This window comes from Acanthaster planci, linkage group LG04 (genome assembly GCF_054643075.1).
Source record: "Acanthaster planci isolate LZ-2023a linkage group LG04, COTS_SCS, whole genome shotgun sequence".
NCBI classification, from domain to species: domain Eukaryota; kingdom Metazoa; phylum Echinodermata; class Asteroidea; order Valvatida; family Acanthasteridae; genus Acanthaster; species Acanthaster planci.
Window position 1 is genome coordinate 12,940,128 of NC_141780.1, and position 23,940 is coordinate 12,964,067.

The following is a 23,940-nucleotide window of genomic DNA, read 5'->3' on the forward strand; positions in this document are numbered from 1 at the left end:
TTTCTTAGATTTTACGACTGCACGTATTTTTGTCTTTTATTACGAAATCATTCGAAACGGTCCTTACTTTTTACATAGCAAGCTAATCCCCGTTTGTCTCATTTTTAATCTTTGAGAAATACCAAACGGGCTACAATTATCTCCGTTTACACTGGAACAAAATCAAAGTTAAAAACGTTTCTTTAACGGCACACAATGTAACACTGCACTTGGTTCAATCGAGCAAGACACGCATTTGTATTGAAGGCTATTGCACAAAAAGTAAAACGTTGCACCTCAAATGTTTTTCTTCAAAATGTTAAAAGCCTTAAAAACCACATTACCTTTTTAACTGAGATGTATTGATCGGCATTATCCAGATAACAAAATGACGATTTGGAAATTGATTTGACATAGTACTCAATGGAAAGTGACCACGCAAACAGGAAATATTGGGTTCAAGACCTTTTCGATACGTGCTATTCAAAATCTACTCAATAAAAAACGAAGTGCCAAGGTTTTGAAAAAGAGTTCTTGTTTAACACAACTGCGTAGACTAGATGCGTAGCTTTCGTCAATTTCAAGGCCCAGAACGTATCTTTAAACTAAATCTAAATAGCAACGCTTTCTTATTCTGGCATAATTGGAGCGATTTGTCATCGTTTTTAGGGTTTTGCTTTTCGATTCCACGGCAACGTTTGCAAAGAAAAGTAACCATAAACCTTGACGTGAAGATCTTAGAAGATTCCGGATTGGTACTTCCCCAGCGGATCTGTAGTCATGTATTAAACAAGCCTGTTGTTGACCACCGATTTCTTAAATTTCAATTATGGAAAATTCATCTTTTCAACCTCGTCATTTTAAGAGTTAAGACCACCCGTCCCCTTCAAGTTCATTCAAATCTGTCTTCTGTCAGTGTCTGCAGCTGTTGAAGAGATCTACGAGGTTAGAATTTCAGTATGGTTTCAAAGACCGTGTTTTGGTTTCTGTGGGAACGTCAGGGTAGGGACATGGAGACGTTTTTGCCCCGTCCACCCCTCTTGGCGCTCATTGGACTCGAAGACTTCTGAATGATGCTTGGCAGTCTGGAAAAATAGAGAAAGACAAATTTTCTTTTCAATTTATTTAATTTTATAAATTTTAAACTTTTTGAACCATCACAGAAAGTGCGTTTGGGAAAGACAATTTACAAAAGCATTATTCCAATAAATATCAGTGAAATTTCTTCAAAAATATGTAGTTTCCTGTTAGCTAAACTATGATGTATAATATTTGTTCTGAAATAAAATTTGGGGAGTATATCCATATTCTTTTTCAAGGTGCAATATTTTTACAACGAAAAGCTTTCTTCAATTAAAAATCGATATGTCATTCACTGAAACGACTGAAAAATGTTAAGTGCCAGATTACATTAACTATACCTTCCGGTCTTCCCTCCCACCGGGGCACCGTCCAGCAGTTCTCCCCTCTCGATGAATTCCCTTACCGGGGCTGGTGCCCTGTCCTCGCCCATCCGCATCACCGGGATGCCAGATGGGAAGATCTCCTTCGGGGCGTTAAGGTACGTGCGCTGCAATGGCAGGCCCAGTGGGTTCATGTCCCGCTGGACCTCGGCCCGGTCCAGCCTGGTGTACTTCTCTTGCCGGTCTAGCGGGTTGTTGATAATGTTCTCGTGCATGGAGAGGAAGAGTGGGATGTAGGCCATGTAGTCAAAGAAGGAAATCTGAAGCCAGGAGTAAGAAACGATAACTACAACACTTTTAACTGCACCTTTCACCCCGAATGGACTGAATTTGTCTAAACAAGACTTTTTGAATCGGGCTTTTTTACAAGTCTTTTTTTAAATTTTAAATCCTGTACAGGCACCTTGAGAGTGTCGGCCCGTGAAGTGAGCTCATGTGCGAAGAACAAAAGTTCACATTTTGGAAAAATGGCCAATTCTGCAAGAACGGTATGTCGCTGTTTCTTGTGAAAATTGGGAGCAGTTTAAAACAAAATACACATCGACGATACAGGGGAAAATGTAAGAATTCCGTCCCAGCTAATTTAGGCACAAACGCAATACTTTCAGACTCATTTGTATAGATTTAACTTGGACTCAGATGTTTTGAAAATAATTTGCCTGGATGTAGCCAGTTGATATTCTCAACAGCGCGGGTCAAAATATCGACTTTCTAAGTGAACCTGGCATGATGTTAACAAGCTTGGTTTACACATGTCCGATACGATGGTTGCGCAGTTTGGTAGATCAGATCAGTTCAACATGTAGGTGATTTTTTTCTATGCTGGTATTCAAGAAACCTACTTTAAAAATATAAGCTTAAAGCCGTCCCAGCCACGTGGACTTATGGTCTTATCCATACTACAAAGTCTAGTGCTCTGACCAACCAGAGTGCAGAAAATTAACCTGCGTACGGAGAAAGGTAACCCAATCCTCTGCTTTGATTTGAACTAAAAATCCGTCATAGTGTTCGATATTATACCATTCAAGGAATTAAAATTCTTTTTATATAAATAATAATAAAAAATAATATAAATATATATTAGAAGTAGACTCCCACTGAGCAAAGTTTACGCATGTAGCATGCAGACATGAGCGGAGAGTGAGTCCGTAGTAGCCCTGTTTTCAGCTTTATTCCTCAGTATCCCATTAGTTTTCTCTTGGCACGCACCTCTCCATATTCATTAGGATTCATCTTGGACATGATGTACCGTTCTTGTTCCCTGTTCAGCCCACCTGCCATCAGCTCGATCCGCAGGGACTCCGCGGTGATGTGGTTCTCGCTTCGCTCAGAGTTCACGTTGCAATAGAAAATAGACTACCAAAGACAGATCACAAAGAGTCTTTGTAATGTTCACTTTAAAATGATGGATAAATGTGTAAGTTTCAAGAACCCTAAAACTTGAGGGTTTATCTCCATGGGGTAGGAGATTTAATATAGGCCTAAAGGTATGATTACTTTTAAATGAAACAAGCACAAAGTCTAAAAATATAGGTAACTGGTATGCCACATTAATTACGCGCACCACACTCTTCCATACTTTCTTTTCCCGTGCAGCCTTCTTCCTGGTTTGGACTAAATTGGGGCCAAGTGTCTGTATCGTGTAATCTGAATTAATGTTATCATTAGGAAGATAATTAAATTACAACCAGCTTGTTCCATTCATATCAAAACTTCCAGGTCTTGTCTCTTAGGATCAGAAAATATTCGATTATCTTTCATATATTTCAAATAATTCAACGAAAAGTACCATGGCTGATGAAAAACATAATTAACTGCTCGACTGAAGTATGCTTACCTTGTACAGCGCCATCTTGCGGGCAATATCCAGCAGGTCAGTTTTGTCCAAAATGTACTTGCCGAAGGAGCTGGATGAAAGATCCGACAAACAATCCTTTCAATCTTCTTAATTAAAGCATCTTCAAACACTAACATTTTTAATAAGAATACAACAAAAAGCAAATACTTTGGTTTCCATACTTACTCCATGTTGCACATTCTCTCGCACACCCCTGCCACAACAGCAAACATCTTGAAGCTAACAGCGCTATGGTCATCGATGTTCAGTACCTGAAGACGCAAATGGCAAATGGTTCAATAACCGAAACAAACATCCTTAAAATTCCTTCTTATGTGACACGAAATGTGGGAAAAGCTAAGGGAATGGAAGTTGTATATTATACTGATCGTTACTTAATTCAGAATGCTTTTGAAGGCTGCTAAAAAAAGAACAGATAGGTTTTTATATTACTTTGAGTACGTATTCCAGTTGCTTTGGCTTGATTGATGAAAGAAAAGGTACGCCCTCTATAGCAGAACGCATCTCCTGTGAAAAAATGACAAGGAGAAATCTTATTGATAATCTAGCTATATTGATTCAAAAGCATAGCAATGACTTTAAATCTTTTAACAGATCTCAGATTGAAGATGCAATAAACATATGTTTAAATTAAGATGAACCCCGGTAACTGAAAAACGTTTGAAACATTCCAAGTAACAATAAAATAGATTGGAGGGACACGATCTAGGAAGACAATCTCGTGAATGATGCCTCACAAAATAGAGATCATCAATCATGCAGTTTCAAACTATGAACCAGAATAGTGAAGTGAAAAGTGTATTAAAGACGAGAACAATAGCCATTTTTGGCGGCTTAAGAAAAAATCAAAGGTATCCAAGGTTGATATCAAAATGTCAACTTTGCTGTTAACCGACCTGGCCATTCAGGGAGCAGTCGTAGTCCTCGTCTTCAACCACAAACGCCCTGCCTAGTGGATCCAACTTGTAACTCTCCACCAGTCGGAAATGGCTGATAAAATCAACAGACTCCCAAGCACCTGCCAAGTAGATATCGTCAAGATAATGTACTCTTTCGAAAATCAGGTCCGTTGTCAACAATGTCCAGACAGAATAATAGGCCAGGAATCAAATTCGAAAACTCTTCACGGCTATTTAGTATGAAGTGATTAATTTCAAAAACTAGCGTACTTGAGATTTTGGAGTATTATAATACAGTAAGCGTCCTTGGCTATAGTCGTCTCTGCCAGTTTGTCGAACGTAAGGTTTACCACATAACCCCTTGTTTGATTTAATTTCACCGCATGGCAAAGTCTGAAACCTAATACACCGCAGATGTAGTCTAATTAAAGTATGTGACTCGATAGAAATGTTTTGAGTCCCTTCTATGAGTCCCTGACCTCTTTCTACAGAGAAAAAAACCTGGACTTATATCACGGATCCCCCATTTTAACATGTTACCCCTGTCACGGCCACCGATAGCATCTCCACGTTCTCCCGGCTTAGGGTCACTTAGCTCCGAGGCAGTGTCCAGGACCTTTCGCAGATGATCAGCCAAGAAACCCTTGTCCTTACGAAAAGCATGTTGTACCTTACGCACGCCTTGGACTGGATACAGAGGGCACATTGTTATGAAAAAAAATTCAAAAAATAAATTTTAAACAATGCTCAGCTGGAATCACTTTGGCGAACCACTGCTTTCAAGTTCTGGTTCCAAATTTCAGTGACCATCCCAAGAATTGCATTCATCATGTTGCCCTTTGCAAAACAATCAACTGCTTTACCGGTTGATTATCGTTTCAAGTATGAACTGTTGGTATTGTAAGATTTGGCAAGGTTAGGTTGCTTTGATTGGGTTAGGCTGGGATTGGTTTGAAATGGGCTAGGCCGTACAGGGTTGGCTTCGGTTGGGCTGGTTTGGTTGGGGTTGGGCGGGGATTGGCTATAGATTGAGTTTGCCTGAGCTGGGTTGGGCTTGGCTGGGCTTGGTTGGGCTGAGTTGGATTGGGCTTGTTTACGCTTGGCTGGGCTTGGCTGGGCTGGGGTGTTATTGGGCTTGGTTGAGTGAGGTTTGATTTGGGTTACATGTTACGTCCGTTTGGCTGGTTAGTAGGCTGTTACTAAAGGGTTAGCCTGTATTGGATGGAATAGATTATCAGGTTTGTGAATGTTAAGCTTGGACCGCTAAGGATAGGTCAGGTTTGACCACAGGAGGTGGTTCTATGGCAGTTAAGATTGCAGCAATTATCTAAATCTCTTCAGTACTTACACTTGATCTTGCCGCCCTGTGTGGGCGTGGCAGGCGGTTCGGGAGTCTCGGCGAACCCCTCCCACTTGACATAGTAGCTGGGGTCCTTCAGCTCTACAGTCTTGGGCTGGTTGACCATGTTGCCCTCTGAGTCCAGCTCGATGGACTCAGCGTCCGAGTCGCTGTCGCGGGCCACCGTGCCGTCCTTCTTTAGCCGGATTTTCCGGGCCTGCTTCCACACGTCGTACATGCTGGTCTTGGGCACACGTATGACCCGGCCGTCGGGTGCCCGCAATTCTACCGTCTCGCCTGTTACGGTTGCGATTGGATTACGCTGACTGAAGCCCAGCAAGATAAACTGAACCCTTCATCTGATATGATTATCGAGCTCGTGCAGTAGTTCATTATCATTGAAACTTTAATTATATACTTTGAGTTAAATGCAGAATGGGTGCATTTATTCTATATTTACTCTCCATTTCTATAATCCCAAACAGAGTCGTAAAACCGTTTCAAATGGTCAAGTCTCCAGAGGGAAGCCTACCCACTAGAGACGCTACCGCTTTTACGATAGTGATGGCGATAAAATAATTCTTTAACGGCACGAAATTTGAAGTTATTTCGACCATCGGTACGAATTTCCCTGGACATCGTTCAATATCTACAATAACTGAAGTACTAGGTATTACAGCACTCTCGTCTTTTCGACGTACCTGTAAATTCTTCCTTTTCCTTCTTGTTTTTCTTTCTTTCCCGTTTTCTTTTTTCACGTTCCTTTTTATTTTTCCAGTCGCTGAAAAAAATCAGATGCTCAATACATCACAAAGAACCCTGGACACACTTTTAATATCTCAAAGAATTAGGCTTTTGTCTCACCGCAAAAAAAAGGATTCAGAATAACTGTGCTGTCCTGCTTGGTAAGCGTCAAGAACGTTCAACCATTCCTCCATGGTTCTTAGTGAAGGGTCAGGTTATTTTAACGTGATGCCAGAAGTAAATTATAAAAAGGTTTACAATCCACTCATATTTCGTGTGTTTGACTTACTCTAGCCACTGCATCCCTTCTTCCTCCAAGAAACGGCGTTTACTGCCCTTTGAGTATTTCACCATTGTTTTTTGCACTTCCGGTGGGAGGTCGTAGAAATCCTGCTTCCCTCTAGCATAGGAATCGTCGGAAGAGCCAGATCCCCTGCGATTTCTCCTGAGAAAGGTGTATTGGAAGTTCAGTTAAGAGAAACCTATCCTTTTAAGTATAAAACTCCTACTTCTAAAAAGAATATATGTAACTGGAAAGGCTCCGTGCAGGTTTTTGATGATAGTTTAAGTGTGGTTGAAGTACGGTATTCATCACAAAAAGTGAAATCATAATGTTGGATTTTTGTCTGAAGGTTGACTTGATAAATGCTAATTTCAATCTTGTTAGTGTAGGGAAAATAAATCACTTCAGCACAACTGTGCCTGAAATTTATAAAATCTCTATTTTTGATAGAATTATCACCGTTTGCCCCAAAAATGTTTTTAAAATACAGTAATACAGGTTTATGTCGCAATAACATTTTTGGAGGAGGCACTGCGTTGAATACTGGCACCCCTTGGACCTATTATTGTAGGCCTGTTCATTTTTGTATCACTGATTGGTATTTAAACAGACAGGAAATTTGTCAAAATTTGAAACTCTGTCGACCAATAGATGCATTCAGACACAATACGAGAAAACCTGATCCTTACAAAGAAAGCCAGACTTCACATATAAAGGGGCCTTTCCATATGCGCGTCAGCACTTGGGCCAAGCAATGCGTGTCTGTCAAAATCGCTCCTGGGGTGATTTGACGGCCGAACGGAACCCACAAGTGTGTTATGTTCATGGAGTCGATTTTTGTGTCCGTAAAAGTGAAACGCATGAGCGCATCAAGTACGCAACGCACCCATAAAACGTATATGGGGAAAGGCACCGTTTACCTCAAAAACACAGGAAGCTTTGTTCGACAGACACGGTGTTTATGAGACAGTCAATAGGCAGCACTTTCTTTACCTTTTAGCCATGACCTTTTGTACAGCCTTTAACATCTTCCTCTCTTTCTTCTTTTCTTCCTTCTTCTTCTGCTTCTTCTCCTCCTTCTTTAGGGCCCGCTGCTCCTCCGTCAGCTCTTCGGCATCGCTCAGGCTCGACACTTCGCTGCTTCGTACGCTGCTGATGTCGCTCGGCGTGCTCATCCGCTCCATCTCTCGCTCAATCTCGCGTTTCATCCTGCGCGAGAGTTAACCAATGTGAAGGTGAAAATAGCATTCCTTACAAGACAGTATGTAAAAAGCACCGGTGCACCATTCTATGTAATTTAGAACCCATATCTGATCATGCCAATTGAAACAAAAAACTAATTCAGAAGATCTTGGTGTAAGTCAAGCTTTATGACAAAGATCGTTGGTTTACCTTTTTTGTTCCTTTTCTCGCCTTTTCTGTCTGTGTTCCTCCTGGACCTTCTCCACCTTCTCCTTCTGCTTAACCGCCCTTTTCTCCGCCTTCTTCTTGGTTTTCTTGGCCTCGATAGCGCGTTCTCTTTCCTCGCCGACGAGAGCGCTGTCTACATCCGAGATCTCGTCACTGTGAACACTAGAGACGCTACTGCAGGCGCTCACCGAGCGACTGGTCGGCGTGTGATGACGCCTGGCAACGAATGATGATGTAGTTAATTTCAAGTTCAAAAGTCAAATAAACCTAATGCACTTTATGTAGTTTGATGTTCGATGTTCGACATTCTAATGTCTTTGTGCAACCAATGTGTTCGTCGATAGATGGACTCTTCGATATTCGGCATTCAGATGTCTTTGTATAACCAATGTGCTCGTCGATAAATGGACCTCACGATATTCGGCATCCCCAAGTTACCTTTTCTTGTCCCGTCTATCCCTGCCCCTTCCCCTGCTTCGACCTTCGCCGTCGTCTCCCCGTCTCTCTCTCCTCCTCTCCCGCCTCTGCTCCTTCTTCTCCTGCCTAATCTGTTCTCTCTTGACCTCCCGAGCGGCCTTCCGGGCTTCCACCTTCTGCTGCTGCTTAGCCGCCCGCTTCTCCTCCAGCTTGCGCGCCTTCTTCTGTGCCTTGACGCGCTGCCGCTCTTCCTCGTCCAGAGCGCTGTCGATGTCGGAGATGTCGCTGGAGTGCACGCTGCTGGGGTCGCTAGCGTCGCTGACCTCCGAGCTGACCGGCAGCGACTCAGAGGAGGAAAAGTCGTCGGAGCTGGTGAAATAATTAAAAACAAAGTATTGCTCCTGTTTGTAGTTTGTTATGTGTTTTAGAATTCTGCAAGAACTCAACAGAGCAGTCGGGCAACGTACACATAGTGCTGTTTTGCCCACTCACATCTATAAATGACAAATTGTTTCGGGTGTAATTGGAATAATCCAACGATTGTCGAGAGGAATTATGAAATTTTATTTTGATTCGTTATCAGAAGATATTATTTTCTTCTCAATTATTTAATGAAAGGGTGAACATCAGTGAAAGCATGAGGATCATCAAATCATGATCATTAAATTAATAGCAATTATAAGCAATTTTATCTAATTAATACCAATTTTATTGTTTAATTAGCAAAGGCAAGATGGTCGTTTATCGACATTTAAGAATATCAAACTCACCTGTAATAGGAACTGCCCGATGAGTATGATCCTGCAAGATATAAAAAGGAGATTCATTTGATAAACCTGCACTGATGATGTTTTACGAAATAATCTAACGTACAACACTATTTTGAATGTTTTGTGTTTACCACAAGCAATACAAATTAGGACTTTTGGACAGTCAACAAAGCATAAGTTTAGCCATCCATAAGGAGCAGAACTGCAAGACTGTTTGTTACTTAAGACTGTGACTCTGTAAAATATGTCGAATTTAATTTGTGTATAGATGTTTTATGAAAGGTTAAAGGAAAACACTGACGAAGTTGGCATTCAGGTAGAAGCAGCCAGCTTCATTTAACGTCATTGTGATTTAGTTCTTTAGCTCATCATTTGCTGTTTCGTTACTTCGTATTAAGCGTTTCCTGGTCAGTTCGGTGCAACTACTAATGCTGAACGTTGCTGTAAACACGTCACGTATCGGTTGTTTCATCGTTTGCCAGAGTATATAAGAGAATGAACATTAATATAACTAGTAGAGACTATGTAAAGATCAGGTTTTTATTTGAGAAAGAGGTTTTAGGTGACAACCTGCAACAAAGTAAATGGGATGTGATTTGCAGTTTTCAACACAATGAAACTGAGTTAAGTGATGCTTTAATTTACCTTTCACCATCATAGTGTCAATGTTATGGATTCCCTTTCATATCTTTGTTATTACACGAATGAGGTGCAACGCTGGTATGTGATCCGATGATGTGTATGTGCGAATGTGCAAACACAAAACGATGGGACAAGACTGTGTAGGACAAATGATGAATTGACAATCGACAAAGTGTGATTTTTGAGTCTGTCAATAGGGTACGGAAAACCAGGCGTGGAAGTGGCGGAGAGGGGGGTTGGACGGCATGCAGTGCAGGTTGTCTCTCGGGACATTGCCTACCGCTGCCGTCTCTGGTTCCGGAGGCCCCCTTTCTCCGGCCCCGTGTTCCTTGTCTCGATTTGGAGCGTACGGAGGATGATGTGTCATAGGAGGAGCCAGCACTGCGGGATGGGCCGCCGGCTGAGCCGCGGCGCCATGGCCAGCCCCGGTTCTTGCTCTGGGAGTCGCGTGCGTGTCTACGTCTAGCGCGCGAGGCGCGGGTATCAGGGTCGCTGTTGGTGCTACCTTCGCTGCTGGAGTAGTCCCTGGAGTCGTAGCCTCCGCTGTTGCTGCCACCACCTCGGTGTCGTCTACGTCCACCTCTGCCACTTTTTTTGCCCCCGCCCTTCCTGCCCCTCCTCCTTCGACCTCGCCTGTCGGCGCTGTCGTCGTCATCACTGTAGTAGCTTGCGTCACTGTCATCTGAGTAGCGGTGTCTTCTGTGCCTCTGCCTGCGGCCACGCCCCTTCCTATCTCCAGACCCATCCTTGTTACGAAGGGGAAAGAAAAAGAGAAATTAAGGACTGTTTACGAAAGAATTAATTTCATAATGCTTATCTCTGCACGCAACACGCACCGAGAAACCTAGGAAAGTGGGGTTGTAGCCCGGTTGAATCATTGTATAATAAGCAATCAATGAAACCATGCAGCTAAACATAATTTTTTATTCCAATTCCAGCACTCATGAATGAATGGTAAATTGCGTTTAACTGACTAACAATTAAATTTGATTTCAACTGGTTTTTTCTGTCCATCTGTCTAAAACGTGTCCATGGAACAACGGCCAAAAAGTCACTAAAAGAGCCGAAATCACACCCTTTTTTTCATCCTTTCGTGAAGTTTCACTTACATCCGAACCCGAATAACTGTCTGAATAACTGCCGGATCGCTGGTGTCTCCTTCTCCGCCTCCGGCGCCCTCGGGCTCCGCCCTCCCCGTCGTAATCATCGTCATCCAGCGATGTCCCGCTGTCGTCGCTGTCGCGTCGGCGGCGGCGACGGCGCCCCCTACGGCGACCCCGCCCGCCCTCGCCACCGCCCGAGGACTCGTCCGACCAGCTTCCGTCATCGGGGCTACCACGGCCACGGCGATGGTGACGCCGTCGGTGTTGGCGTCTGTCCCCTACTCCTTTGAGTGGGAAATCGGGCGGGGGGAAAGGTCACGTGGTTCACTCCGATAACGCACATTTTCCCGTTTGGCAGTTGGCCAACGATCACCGTTTGCGGTCGTGAGGACGAGGGTATTTTGGTGCCGAAGTCCATATTCAGTTCGTAATTAGCCGCATGTTAATAATGTTAATTATGTATTGGAAGTTCGAACATGTGAAATGTAAAATGGCAACAATCAGAAGATCTAGTTCGGTTTACGTCAGTTGTGGCTCTTCCAGCTCAAAATTCACCCTTTTGATTATATTTTTAATTTTCAGAGGGTTATTTCTTTTTTTGGCCGGGGTATTCATTTCTTGTTTGTATTTCACCTCTTGTTATCCAAGACAATTATTTGTACGTGCTTTTGTCTTCGATATTCACTCGTATTACTTCACAGTAATGAACGACTTAAAATGGCACACAAGCGATCGCATTTGAACTAGATCTTCACACGTAAAATGAGATGACACTCACGACGATGGAAATTTAACAGCAATTAGGTATGAATATAACTCTAACACTGTCAATGTAAACATCTGGGAGAGAAAGAAGTTTGAAAACACGAATTAGTAGGGCATTATTGAAGAAAGGTATCTGAGGATTTCTTACGTGAATCACTGCTACCCGTGTAGTCAGACGAATCTGAAGAATGTCCGCTGCGATGCCTCGACCTGTGATGGCGCCCTCTTCGTCGTCTAGACCGCCTCCTGCCATCTGCATCCTCGCAACTCAGATCGCTTTCATCTGAGTATGACCTGTATAAAGAGGTTTAGAATTATGAAAATTTAATTTGAATATCGCCACGCTTCACAAAAGCATAATTAAGCTAATTGTTTCAATACCTAAATTAAAATCTGCCTGGAGTCAAGATAAGTAAAGAACAAAAAAGCAGACATATAACCAGTTCTGAAGTTCGCCTCGATGAAAACTATTGAACGGTTTTCGTCACAGCTCAGCCAAACGTATTCATGACAATCTTAAAGAGCTAAAAAATGACAACCCTCAGGATACGTACATTGTTTGCAAAAAAATGGTCTGTTAATAGTACACAGTACTGAGTGCTTCGAGTGGCCCTCAAGGTGATCCATGAAACATTCTATTTTCTCGAGGCGAAGAATGCTTCATGGATCCCCGAGGGAAACTAGTTTTGTTCTATTAAGAGCTAAAGCAGTCAAGATTTGTTTTATATACCTCACCCACAGATACTGCACAATCTATGCTAAACATCAATAATTAAACACCAAAGAACACCGTTTTGTAATTCGTGTGTGACGTTAGAATGTGCAGGGATACTACGCGACACGCCAGCCCATGACTATTTGCATCTTCGTTCGCAGATTGACGGATAAAGGATTATGCTATGAGCCAAGATACACGCCTGGGTACTATTCATGGTTTCGTTGCTATGGATGTATATTAGTAATGTGTATAGTAAATCTAGTAAAACGTCACATGACACACTTTAGACCAATCAAGATACAGAATCTGTGGATGAAGAGTTATCAAACATACTATGGGTATGATACAGAGCCATTGATCCTACATAAAAATTACTCGCTACAAAGTCCACTCCAAAAACAAAGATGTGGGTGTGTACAGGATTTTTACTCTTCAGTATATTTCATCAAGATTGAGGTGAAAGGAAACTAGGATACCACTGTAATTAATGCTACCGCGCAGATATTTGTTTGTTTGGGTTTTTTTCTCGGTGTAATCACTTCAAGCAGTGGGATGATTTGGTACAAAAAGGGGGCCTCAATGATGAACGCCGGCAGGGCAACTGACTGAACGGTTATACCTGTGTCTCCGCCGATGTCTCCTGCCTCCTCGCCTCCTCCTGGAATGCGAATCCTCGTCGCTGTCATCGGAGTAGCTGCTGTCGTATCGCCTTCTTCTGCCTCCTCGGTGCCGTCTCCCTCTCCGCCTGCCCCCGCTGCCGTCCCGGCTGTCGTAGCTCGACCCACTGATGTACTCGTCGCTGTAGTCGTCGTGGTGCCGTCCACGATGATGTCGTCCGTGGCCGCGGTGGTGGCCGTGTCGACCTCCCCGCCGCCTGCCATCGCGGTACCGGCTGTCGTCGCTATCCAGCCCGGTGCCCGAGTCGCTACCGCTGTACGAGCGGCGACGATGCCGTCTCCGGCGCCTGTGCATTTTACCGTCTTTGTCTAAAGAGAGTTTTGTAAAGCATACAAAGTTCTTTTTTTCGGTCATACTGGTTATGGTTACAAAAGAAGCTAAAGTCATTATCTTGTGTGTTTGAATCACTCATAGTAATTCATGTTTTAAATACTATCAATATGCTATTTTCACTAGTATCATCACATTTAACTCGGCAAATTGACAATTTAAATCAAAATGGCATAAATATAACAGAACACATGTCTTAATTCTTGATTGTTACACGGTTTGCTTTGAGCAGTTCTCTTTCATTTTGGGAAACTAATGCATTAAGCTTGATGCTGTACCATTTCCAATTTGAGCAAGTGAACACTGGGCAACTTAAGCAGTCCACTGCAGAGTTGGGCACAAAAGACGGCCAACGAATTAAAATCAAGGTGGGTAATTTCACACGCTTTAAAGGATTAACTGCGCCTAAGAATTTGTGGTGTCAAGCACGCTTAGTCTACATAGGCCTACTCACCTTCATAATACGAACTCTCGTAGGAATCCGAACTACGTCGCCGCCTGCGTCGCCGCACTACACGCTCTCTTCGGGTGCCGCCTGCGCTGACGTAGGACTCGACCGATTCCACGGAGGAGTAGCGGCCGCTGGAGCCGTGGCGCCCTCTGTGGTACCGCCTCCTCCGCCGATGCCCTCCTTCGCCTTCCTCCAGGATGCTGTTTCCCATGCCGCTCTCGAAACTGTCGCTGTCGCTGTACCGACGGTGGTGGCGCCCTCGCCGCCTGTGATTCGAAAAGCGAACATCGGAAAAAATCCTGCTCTATGAAGCTCTAGCAAAATGTTTTTCAGTTATCCATGAGACTGTAAAAGAAAATGGCCAATTCATGTATCGCAACGTGTGACCTTAGAGCAAGAAAAAGGATTTCTTCTACTCCTGAGATGTGTAATTATTATTTACATGCACAATCTATTTCAAGTTTGTTTTCTAACATTTCGCAAGATCGCGATACCGAGTTTTGCAGAATACGTCAGCAATCCCTTTTTGGATCGACACTAACATAAAAGTGGGTATCAGTGGTACTGACAAAAATAATCTCAGAGAGGATGCTTCTCCGATTGTTTTAGGAGTTTAAAAACTTTGAAAGAGCCGCAGTCAGTTTAAGAGAAGAGCACCCGTTGAAGTATCTGTAACCTGAAAATCTGTCATCTTGATTTTGAAGAAACCACTGAATTCGGAAGTTTGTCTCATCTTACCCCCTTCTTCGGCCATCCACCCCATAGTAGTAGTTGTTGTTAACGTCCGCGCTCTCAATACTCTCCTCGTACGCACTGTCTCCAATTTTACGCCTAGAAACTGCACGGTAACGAATGGAAGGGAACCGTTATTAAATTGCTATGCAACACCTACAGCAAAAGGCTTGTCATGTTGACCAGATAAAGTTTGTGTCGCCCGAGTGTCAAGAATGACAGAGGGTTCGCATGTCAAAGGGACAAGTATTCAGTACTGGTGAAAAAGTAATCTGACGTTCGCCCCGATGAGATGCGAACCACTAATCTTAAGGCTCGACCACCGAGCTTGTCCGGCCGGGTAGAGTTGGTTCAAATCGATACGGCAGAGGGCATCGCTGGTTACAACTGAGCCGTTGAAGGGATTCCGCCAACATCTTGTCAATATGGCAGGAGATGAGCTACGGTAGTTTTTTGCCATCACACATCGACCGTCTCAGTGTATATAACAATCTTGTATGCGAGCAAAATTTGAGTCTTCAAAGTCTTGTCAATATAGGTAAGAGTTCCCTGTATCGGACCCTGTGCACAAACCTATGACACTTGTCTGAAAACAAGTGTTTTCTAAGCAAATGCTTCGGAATTTTCTTCACTAAATTCCACTTTTTAGGACATATTATAACTTTCTCACGGATATTATAACAATTTAAGGAAAATATAAGTGTTGTTGGTGTATGAAACTCTTTCCTCAATATTTTTTAGTATAACTAACAGAAATTGTTTTCTGCTGACAAGAATAGTTATGATTTGTTTCCGATGACATTTTAATGCCATACAATTAAACGAAGACGACAAAGATGCATCTCTTCTCTACCCTGAAGAAGTAAACACTGTTACCCGCCTTGACACCGTCTTTGCTTAAAGTTTATTCAGAAGGAATTACGATGTGACCAAATGCAACCGTTTGAGTTTTTACGTTTCAGTTTGCTTTATAGAAATAGCAAGCGGAGCTCTTTGTTTATATCCACCCTTGTATTCTGACGAAATAATAAGCATTCCATTTCCATTTCGCTAGATTCTTTTATAGCCTGTACCTGTCAAGTGGCTCTGGCAACTTGTAATTCAATTTTATGGGCTCGCTCATCTTTGGTATTCTTTGCATTCTTGACATCTAGAGCATTCCTTTGCGCTCCGTAATTCTTTATATTTTATTGTGTGTGACTTCTGTCATTGATTGCTGCGACTCTGACATTTTGTGCGACTAAGTGAATACAGCCTAGCCGTGGTAGTAAATAAAATGCCTCAATTTGGTCGCGGTGTGACATCAGAGATGGCGGTCAGAAGAGATTGGTATGAGTGGTATGATACCAGTACACATTGTCATTTCAAAAATCGAACCTTTTAGGCCGCTTAAAATATAAACAGTCGCCTGCACCATGAGAATCGGTTTCCCAACTTTACCTTTGACGATTTCGCCCTTTTCGTCCATGACGTATTTCCGCTTGGAGCTGACCCAGTCCTCCAGTTCTTCATCCTCAGCCACGCCCAGGATCTTCTTGGCCAGCTTGAGGTCCTTCTTCATCTCTTGGTATTCTTCCTCTGTCACGAAGCAGTACCGGCTGACCACCTTGCCGTCTGCCCCTCGCACGTACGTCTTGATCCTACGCCTTGTCTGAGCTGGATAGCATAGCATAAAAACGACAGCTTATACATGAATGTAGTACTCAGTCTAATCTGCTTTCTCATTTCCAGTCTCCATTACAACCATGGCCATAACATTTACTCGTACTCCCAACCCCAATGTCACTTTCCGTCTTAATTTCAATTTAATCCTCATTATTATTTCAGTCCTGACGTCAATCATTCATGATTCAATTTCTGAAACACAGTGTTCGGATTTCGGTTTTACGTTCCATTTCACTGACAGCGATTTCCACTCCTATGTAAAATCATAACTATCCCTTCCTATTCAGAAACCCAAACTTATTTCCAACTCACTATCTATGTTCTTCTCCATCTCACCCAGCTTAACCCAGACCTCCCATTTCAAACTCCACTCCAACCCGTAAGTTTTCTCTTTCAAGCTAAATCATGAGCACATTTCATTTCTAACCTCAAACAAAGGATCTGTGTTTTCCTGTAAAAACCTAACTACCAATTCCACTTCTTCCTCAACCACAGTCTTGACCACGGCCAAGATGTCAACCTTTGAAACTCAACCTTAATCAATCTCGGGGTTGCTCCTAATGAAGAGTTATCTCGAATATTTAGTCTTAACCTCAGTTCCAAGCTTTGTGTTAGTTTCCCAATTACAGTCTCAGTCCCAGCCGGGACGTGCTTCCATAATCGACATTATTTCCTCACCTTGTCTCGCCTTCGATGCTAACTCTGCCATGTACCTCTCGCGGACCTCCTCAGCAACCTTGCGATGTTCCTAATAAATGTATTTGGCACAAATTAAACGAATTATTTCAACTATGTCATCGTTTTGAAGCACAGAGTATTCAAATAAGGAAATACAGATTGCAATCTTCCAGTGGGTTTCACAAGTACCAGAGGGAGAGATATGTGTGCACCCGTTTGACGTTTAGCAAAGACAAAACGTCCATTATAGAATGAAAACGTTACCAATATCCTTTTCATGGATTTTCAATTGTGCAGCTTATTTTCCTGTAGGGATTGGATGGTGAGGTATTGTTTGAGGTCATGCTACGCTGCATCAGCATTTGGGCGGTGATCATCCAATGATCCAGTCATTTATCAAGCTATTCAAACCGCTATTTTCCTTTGTGTCACTGGTGACCAGACTTCTAGTCCGACGTGAATGATTTGACAACTGTACCGTGTTGAGCATAAGCAAGATTTTCATATTTTGGCCCGGTGCATGATGACGCTCAAAATGACAACTTCTGTCTGCCGCCCCATGAATTCTTACGTCATAGCTTGCAACTTGCACCCGGTGACTGTTCCTTTGACAAGGCAAGGAATCACAGAAAAAATGAAGTGTAATCCCTCTGGGCCTATGTGACACAACTAACAGCGCGAAGTAAGTTTTTCTTTTGCAAGTTCGGCCTTCATGTTTTCGGACGCGGCAATTCTGTGTACGAGAAATTAATGACTGCTTCAATTCTAATCCAACCCCTTCTTCGATTTGATTGTTTCAATGGACCTTTCCCATGAAATATGCAAATAAGGCAGGCGCAGGTGCATTAGTACCACTGGTTGGCAAAGTTGCTTAAATCTTTGACGTAACAATTCAAATCTCCATGCGCGCATCACTATCGCCGTTTCTGTGCTAGTATAGTTTGACATGAGTGCCAAGACAATGAACTGTTACTTTCCAACCTCAGGACACTGAAAACTTCACTTAGTTTAGAGAAAAGCGTGCTCAAGTATCAAGCTTAGGCAGTAATATAGTTTTGACTAACCGTCAACGCTCGAGGTTATGGTTACTACTAGCAGCTTGGCTACGCTACCGACAATGTTGACGGCTGCACTTGCCAACCAGTGGTAGTAGCGCGTGTGCGCCCGTCCAATTTGCATATTTCATGGGAAAGGTCCATTCTCCTTGATAGTTTTTTTTTACCGCTTCAACGATGTCCATCGTCTGCTTGATGTACCAGTAACTGTGGCGAAAACCGCCGCCAACTCGAAGATATTTGTGCTGAAATGGAACGGACGGTAAGTTCGTCGGTGTGCATGAATTTTCTTTTATATAACTTTAAACAGCCTTGAATATTTTGGAATTATTTTGAAACGCACAATATTTCAATGTGTACTGTGGACAGGGCATGCATTTTTGTAGTTGACTAGAGGTGTCCACGTGGGCTTATAGAGTAAATGCAATAACACGTTTATTAATTGTGGGACTTTGTTTTATAAATCTCCAGAGTTTGACACAGTGGACTTTCGCTTAATAAAAAGTGCTTAGTTTGAAAATGTATTTTTCATTGTTCACTCTTTTTTAATGTCTCATTACAGTCATGGACCCATTAAATCGATATTCGATTGAGCATTAAGACCCACTTTCCGCGGATACATCCACGCAGGGGGGGTCTCACAGTACCGGCAAGGTCACGAATTTAAGGACTCCAGGAATCAACATCTTCTTTTGTGAAGGTGTTAGGCCGAGAAAGAAAGTCTTTATTATTCAGATACGATTCAAGTCGATAAAAGCCCTCCAGGGTTGACTGCCCCCAGTCGACCGCTGGCAGACACCCAAACACTGCTCTTTTTCCTATTGTACCATCAAAATATGGTTTGCAAAAGACATAATACTTCCAATTCTTATTCAATAATTGTGTTTCGATTTGTCTACTTACTCGCTCGCAAACGGCGTGTTCAGTTTGAAGCTGACAGCGAAAGCATTCCTCGGGGCCTAGTGGCTGTGCAAAGAAGGCACAAATTTACAGGGTTATTTCATTTGTGGAAAATTTGAAATCTTTTTTTTTTTTAGATAATGCTTTTGTACGGCCTTGCCGAGAACGATCGAAAGCTTTGTTAAACACAAGTCGTTAGATTTCAATGTGCATCCGTCAATCGTTGTTGTGGATGGAAGGAACGTCCTCGTTGGGTGCAAGAGAACAAAATTAAACTTATTAAAATCTTTCCAGACAAGGTTGGTGCTTCTTTGGGTTTTGCATAATCGAATCGATAATGGACCGTTATCTAACTTATATCACAAATTAGAAAAACATTCAATGGCGTGTCTATGATAACCTCGTTTCCCTAGAAACCGTAAACGGAGCCGATTCATTCTGAAAATATCTAAAACATTCCTCGTTTCAAAAAATGTGCATCAAAACAAAAAAAATAATGGGTAGACATGAGACGAGTGTTAACGTGAATCTTTCTTTGTTTTCTCAGCAAATGAAATAACTTCAACGCCGTTTTATAAAACTTGTTTTAACAACTTTTTTAATCAAGAAAAGTCACCCAAAGAAAACATTTTGACCCTGCTCTTCAGTGTTCCTTTCTTTATTTACCTTTGGTGTTATTTGTTTTTCAATTTGGGGAATTGTTTTCTTGGTTTTTATTATTCATATACTTTCTCACTTGGATGAACAAGGAATAGGTTCAGGTTGGAACTTTAAATGCCGTTTGGCTTGTTGCAGTCTACCAGAAAACAAAAAAGGTAACTAAAATTTTCAGATACAAAAACTGCAACATGCCGCTTGCTGACCACAGTGATTGCCATCTAAGAAGAATGTTTCTTGGTGTTAAACAAAAAAAATCAACCACTTTACTGACACACGCGTACAGTTACCTTGTAGGCCTTTCTGTCCCATGACTTCGGCCGGTCTTTCGGCGCTCGCCTCTCAATTGGCGGTGCTGTCACGAAGGTGATATATCGAACGATTTTTTCCATGCGGGCACTCTGAAAGGTTTCAAGGGAATTCAGTGGTTGTGGTGAAACAAACGATTTGTTCAAATCAGGCAAACAAAACCAAAGCAAACACATAAATCAACAAATCACGATATTAGTGATCGGATTCATTTCAAGTCCACCCGCATGTCAGACTGCAGGCCTAATCACATGTAACAGTAAATGAAGACAAAATCAATGTATTTCGGGTAGCTTGTGAATTGACTTTGGAGTGGATAACTTTAACTAATGTGTTTGTGATGGGTAAATGTTCCAGATTATGTGCTTGATGAAGACAGAATATTTTCTAACCTTCCTGAGACAAATACTTTATTCGCTAGATACGCAGGAGGCTGATATACTTAAACAATCTTCAGCTCAAGTCATTTGTTTCTATATTTTGTAAATGAGAATATAAATATGAAGCAGTTAACACGTATGTTATTTACTGAATTGTGAACAATTAACTTAATTTTAATATTTCAAATTCTTTCTCTAACTTCCAGTGTTGTTAGTCTTTGGATTAGATATAATATTGTCCCAACATGAAGGTTGAGTGAGGTCAGCAGAGTTTGTGAAATTATGATAAAACAATACTGTAAAGTTATACTTTAGATGGTTACTCGTGACGCCAAATGTAGCATCGACCGTGGCAATGTTTAAATTTCTGTTTACTCAAATATTCTGTTGCTAAAGCTTTAACAATCAAAGACGCATGCAGACCAGTCGAATCAGAGAAAACCGCTGTTTGGATTAGACTGCATGACAATTTCTCCCTCTCTTTATAATTCTCTAATTAGTTTGTTAACAACAAATATGAAATAAACATTTTGTTTTATTTCATTTTTACTTTTCACCTTTGAAGCTATGGATTCTTTGGCATACTTAAACAAAGTGTAATATCACACTGTGTCAAAGTTTTTAAGGCCTAAGGAAGCATCATTAGATTTGGACCAAGTGCGGCATTAGTTAGAAGTGTGCACGTGTTGCTATGCCACTAATTTGTTCTGTACATTTTTTCAACTTTGAACAACCTCTTGAACTGAGGTAAATCAAAATGCTCAAGTGCGAATTATTCCTATCGTTGAATTTTAATTCTGCAATACTGCGTCTGAGTTTAAGGGCCCACAATTTAATATTTCTTTTCCATGCCGAAACATTAGACCCTTTACTTTTCTTTACAGTTGCTACGGAAATCTACTTTACCCATCGAAATCTGCCCAGAAGAATGCCTTCAAAGGGTTCCGTATCACAACACACACTTCTTTGTTTGAATGAACCTGAAGCTGACAACAATACCGGGGCGATAACGCCATATCAGTTGCCAAACAAACCAACTTAAATGCTCTTTTGTGGGCATCGTAACAAGCAAACTTTACGATCCACGATTTAACGGACATAATGTTCGATAGCGTATCAAGTTCAAGTGTTATAGCGGGCCTCCCGCGTTCTTGACGCGGCCGAGAGATGTAGGCCCGGGTAACGGTGGAGAGCGCGACTCGGTAAACACTCCCTGGAATAGACCGCATGCTGCCACTCGGCCGACTGAGCTCGGATTAGCTCCGGAGAAAACATAAAAACCGATGTATCATTTCATTTTTCATGAAGGTAATAAAATGTCAAGTGCTAATTTTAGTGAAAGAAACATATGTGATTAATTACAATCTGAGATAAAAAGATACAAAGATATGACCATTGAAGAACACCGTGCAACACACGCAACCGATTTTTTTTTTAAAGAAAACCTAAAATTACAAAACCAGCAGGCAGCACCTGCCTTTCCTCGAACAATAAATATTTCCTTTGGGTGAGACGCGGCGGATAGATTAGTACTTTAAAATGGTTTCTTATTCAGTTATATGTTGCCAGTGATGTACACTTTCTGTCACACAAATTGCAGAAATTTTAGAAATGCTGTACTTTTCCAAAAGGAGTGAATTTACGTCTGACGCTTCAACTTATTAAAAAGTGTTGGGAAAATACCCTACTCCATTTATCAGCATCATGCTCTATTAATCTTCACGCACATACGATCCTTCATTCAAGTTTTCTTTCTTATAAAAGTTTTCTTTCAACTTCTTTTTGTCATCAAAGATTGTTTTATTCCCAATTGAAGTGTCGTGGTACGTATTTCCTTTTCAAAATCATTGTTTTCATAGTGTCCATGAAACTGAACTTTAAAAAAATGGTTTGCAAACTATTTCATGGAATGGTTCGCCAAGCCGAAGTGCTATATAAGATCGTTAAGACAAAAGTGTTTACAAAATTATGTTGGCTTCGACGAATAGGAAATAAAGCTGTTTAGTTTGTAGATAATATGGGTAAATTAATATGGTCTTACCATAATGGAAGGGTGGATGGCGGGAAACCTCTGTACATCGGTGAAGGATGTACGACATATTCCTTGCTCGATCATCTGCACGATGGTTGCGCGACTCGCAGCACCCTGCCTTAGTAGCTCTGTATTAATTGATAAAACAGTTTTGTTTATTCAAACCCGGCAAGTAGAATCCACCCCACTTTACCTCCTACATTGAGTGGTGCATTTTTCCAGCCAAACCTTCAATCATACCATAATTATGGTATTAATTGTTTGAAACTGGGTGTATTTTTCTTGCAAAATGTCTTTTTTTTTCGAAACAGATCAGCCAAAGATGTCAACTTTCTCACTGATGTGCTCAATGCACGTGGTCGACGCTCGTGAGGGCACGAACTATAAGTTACCATGACAGCAAAACCCTACTTCAGATTAACTTCAAGCTTCACTGATGTTCTTATACAGAACATGTATCCGAAGTTTCAAAATTCGGGCACGGGACAGCCAAGATCTAAGGGGAGGTTGGAGAAATTACTGGAGGCTCAGAAATTACTGGACATGGAGTGACTTTTACAAATACGATCTATCGTATTGACCTAATCGTGACATCAATACAAGACTTAGCCAAATAAAATTCCTACCTGAGATTTCGGGCAATTCCGGGGCGTCACAGAGCTCCACGATGTGATCTGTGGCCGAAGAGCAAGCGGCCCGCGAGGTATCCGAGATGTGACGGCGATGCGTCTGTGGTGAGAAGTGGTGATGGGGGTGCATGTGGTGTTGCCTGTGGTGATGGGGATGCCGTCTCATCATGTGGTGAGGAGGCAGCAAGGGGTGAGTGGAGACGCGGGCGCTCCCGGCCAGGGGCAAGGAGGACTCGGTGTGGGCCGTCCTGGCGCGCTGCTGGGGTGAAGTCCGCCGTAGCGGCGGGAAGACGGTCGGCGAGTTGCTCGGCATGACTTTTTTTCCTGGGTTTTATTTCTTTTTTCTTGCGATCATATTGAGTTCTATCTTTTCGAAATTCAAAATGTCGTCCGGTTTCCAATAAGACACCTCCAATCCATTCTGAAGGCGGGGCAACTGTGGTTGCCGACTTGCCAACACTGACCACACGCTTCGCCAGTGAAAACCTCCAGGGTTCACATGGGCCCAAAGTTGCCGAAGACTAGCGATCAACTTCAGAGTACAAAATCTCTAACCACGCATGCTGATTATACTGTCCCTGCGTTGCATTTGTACACTTCCAGTGATAACTGATCACCGTGGCCCTTCCTGCTTTTTCAGTCACTCAGAAGATGAGAAGGGTAATTCTGAATTTGTTCTGTCAAAGACAAGTAAATCCCAGTCTTTGTTGCTTGGTTTTCGAGTTCAGTTAAAGTCACTTAGCCTGTGAACAACAGCGTCATCGGGTTCATCCTCGACTGAACAGAAAGTTGAACTTACCGTGGTAAAATAGGTTGAGTCCAGGTGAACCACTGAAGCCCTGTGCGTCTGTATAATTCACCATCCCTTCATAAGCATTTATCCCGCTACTCATATTCGCTAATCAGCTTGTTTACCAAATAACCAGTTAAATGCTTCTGTTCTCCATCCGCGCAGACACCGGGGCCACTGAAAATTCGATCCGTTAGTGATGTCTGACCCGAAGCGGTTTGTTGATTCTATACCGCAATGCATCCGATCGACCGTTTGCCCGTA

General features: G+C 42.2%; 1 protein-coding gene across 2 annotated transcripts; it reads right to left on the bottom strand.

Annotated features, from left to right (window-relative positions):
• LOC110988534 (uncharacterized) lies at positions 1–23,940 on the bottom strand. 2 transcript variants are annotated; one of them, XM_022252152.2, is made up of 28 exons: positions 22,884–23,940; positions 22,267–22,385; positions 19,827–19,937; positions 18,883–18,945; positions 18,147–18,224; positions 16,925–16,994; positions 16,022–16,237; positions 14,588–14,687; positions 13,853–14,115; positions 13,010–13,376; positions 11,821–11,966; positions 10,914–11,191; positions 10,310–10,550; positions 9,163–9,193; positions 8,414–8,761; positions 7,958–8,191; positions 7,559–7,774; positions 6,572–6,727; positions 6,240–6,319; positions 5,548–5,835; positions 4,740–4,886; positions 4,197–4,318; positions 3,733–3,807; positions 3,466–3,551; positions 3,280–3,349; positions 2,652–2,798; positions 1,401–1,702; positions 1–1,064 (listed from the first exon to the last, which is right to left on the bottom strand). In XM_022252152.2, exons 1-28 carry the CDS (start codon positions 23,197–23,199, stop codon positions 977–979), a joined length of 4,758 nt encoding a protein of 1,585 aa, XP_022107844.2. In that variant the 5' UTR covers positions 23,200–23,940; the 3' UTR covers positions 1–976. The 2 variants fall into 2 exon arrangements, with proteins under 2 accessions (XP_022107844.2, XP_086992202.1); XM_087136076.1 differs by lacking the exons at positions 10,310–10,550; positions 10,914–11,191 and having other exon boundaries at positions 22,884–23,939.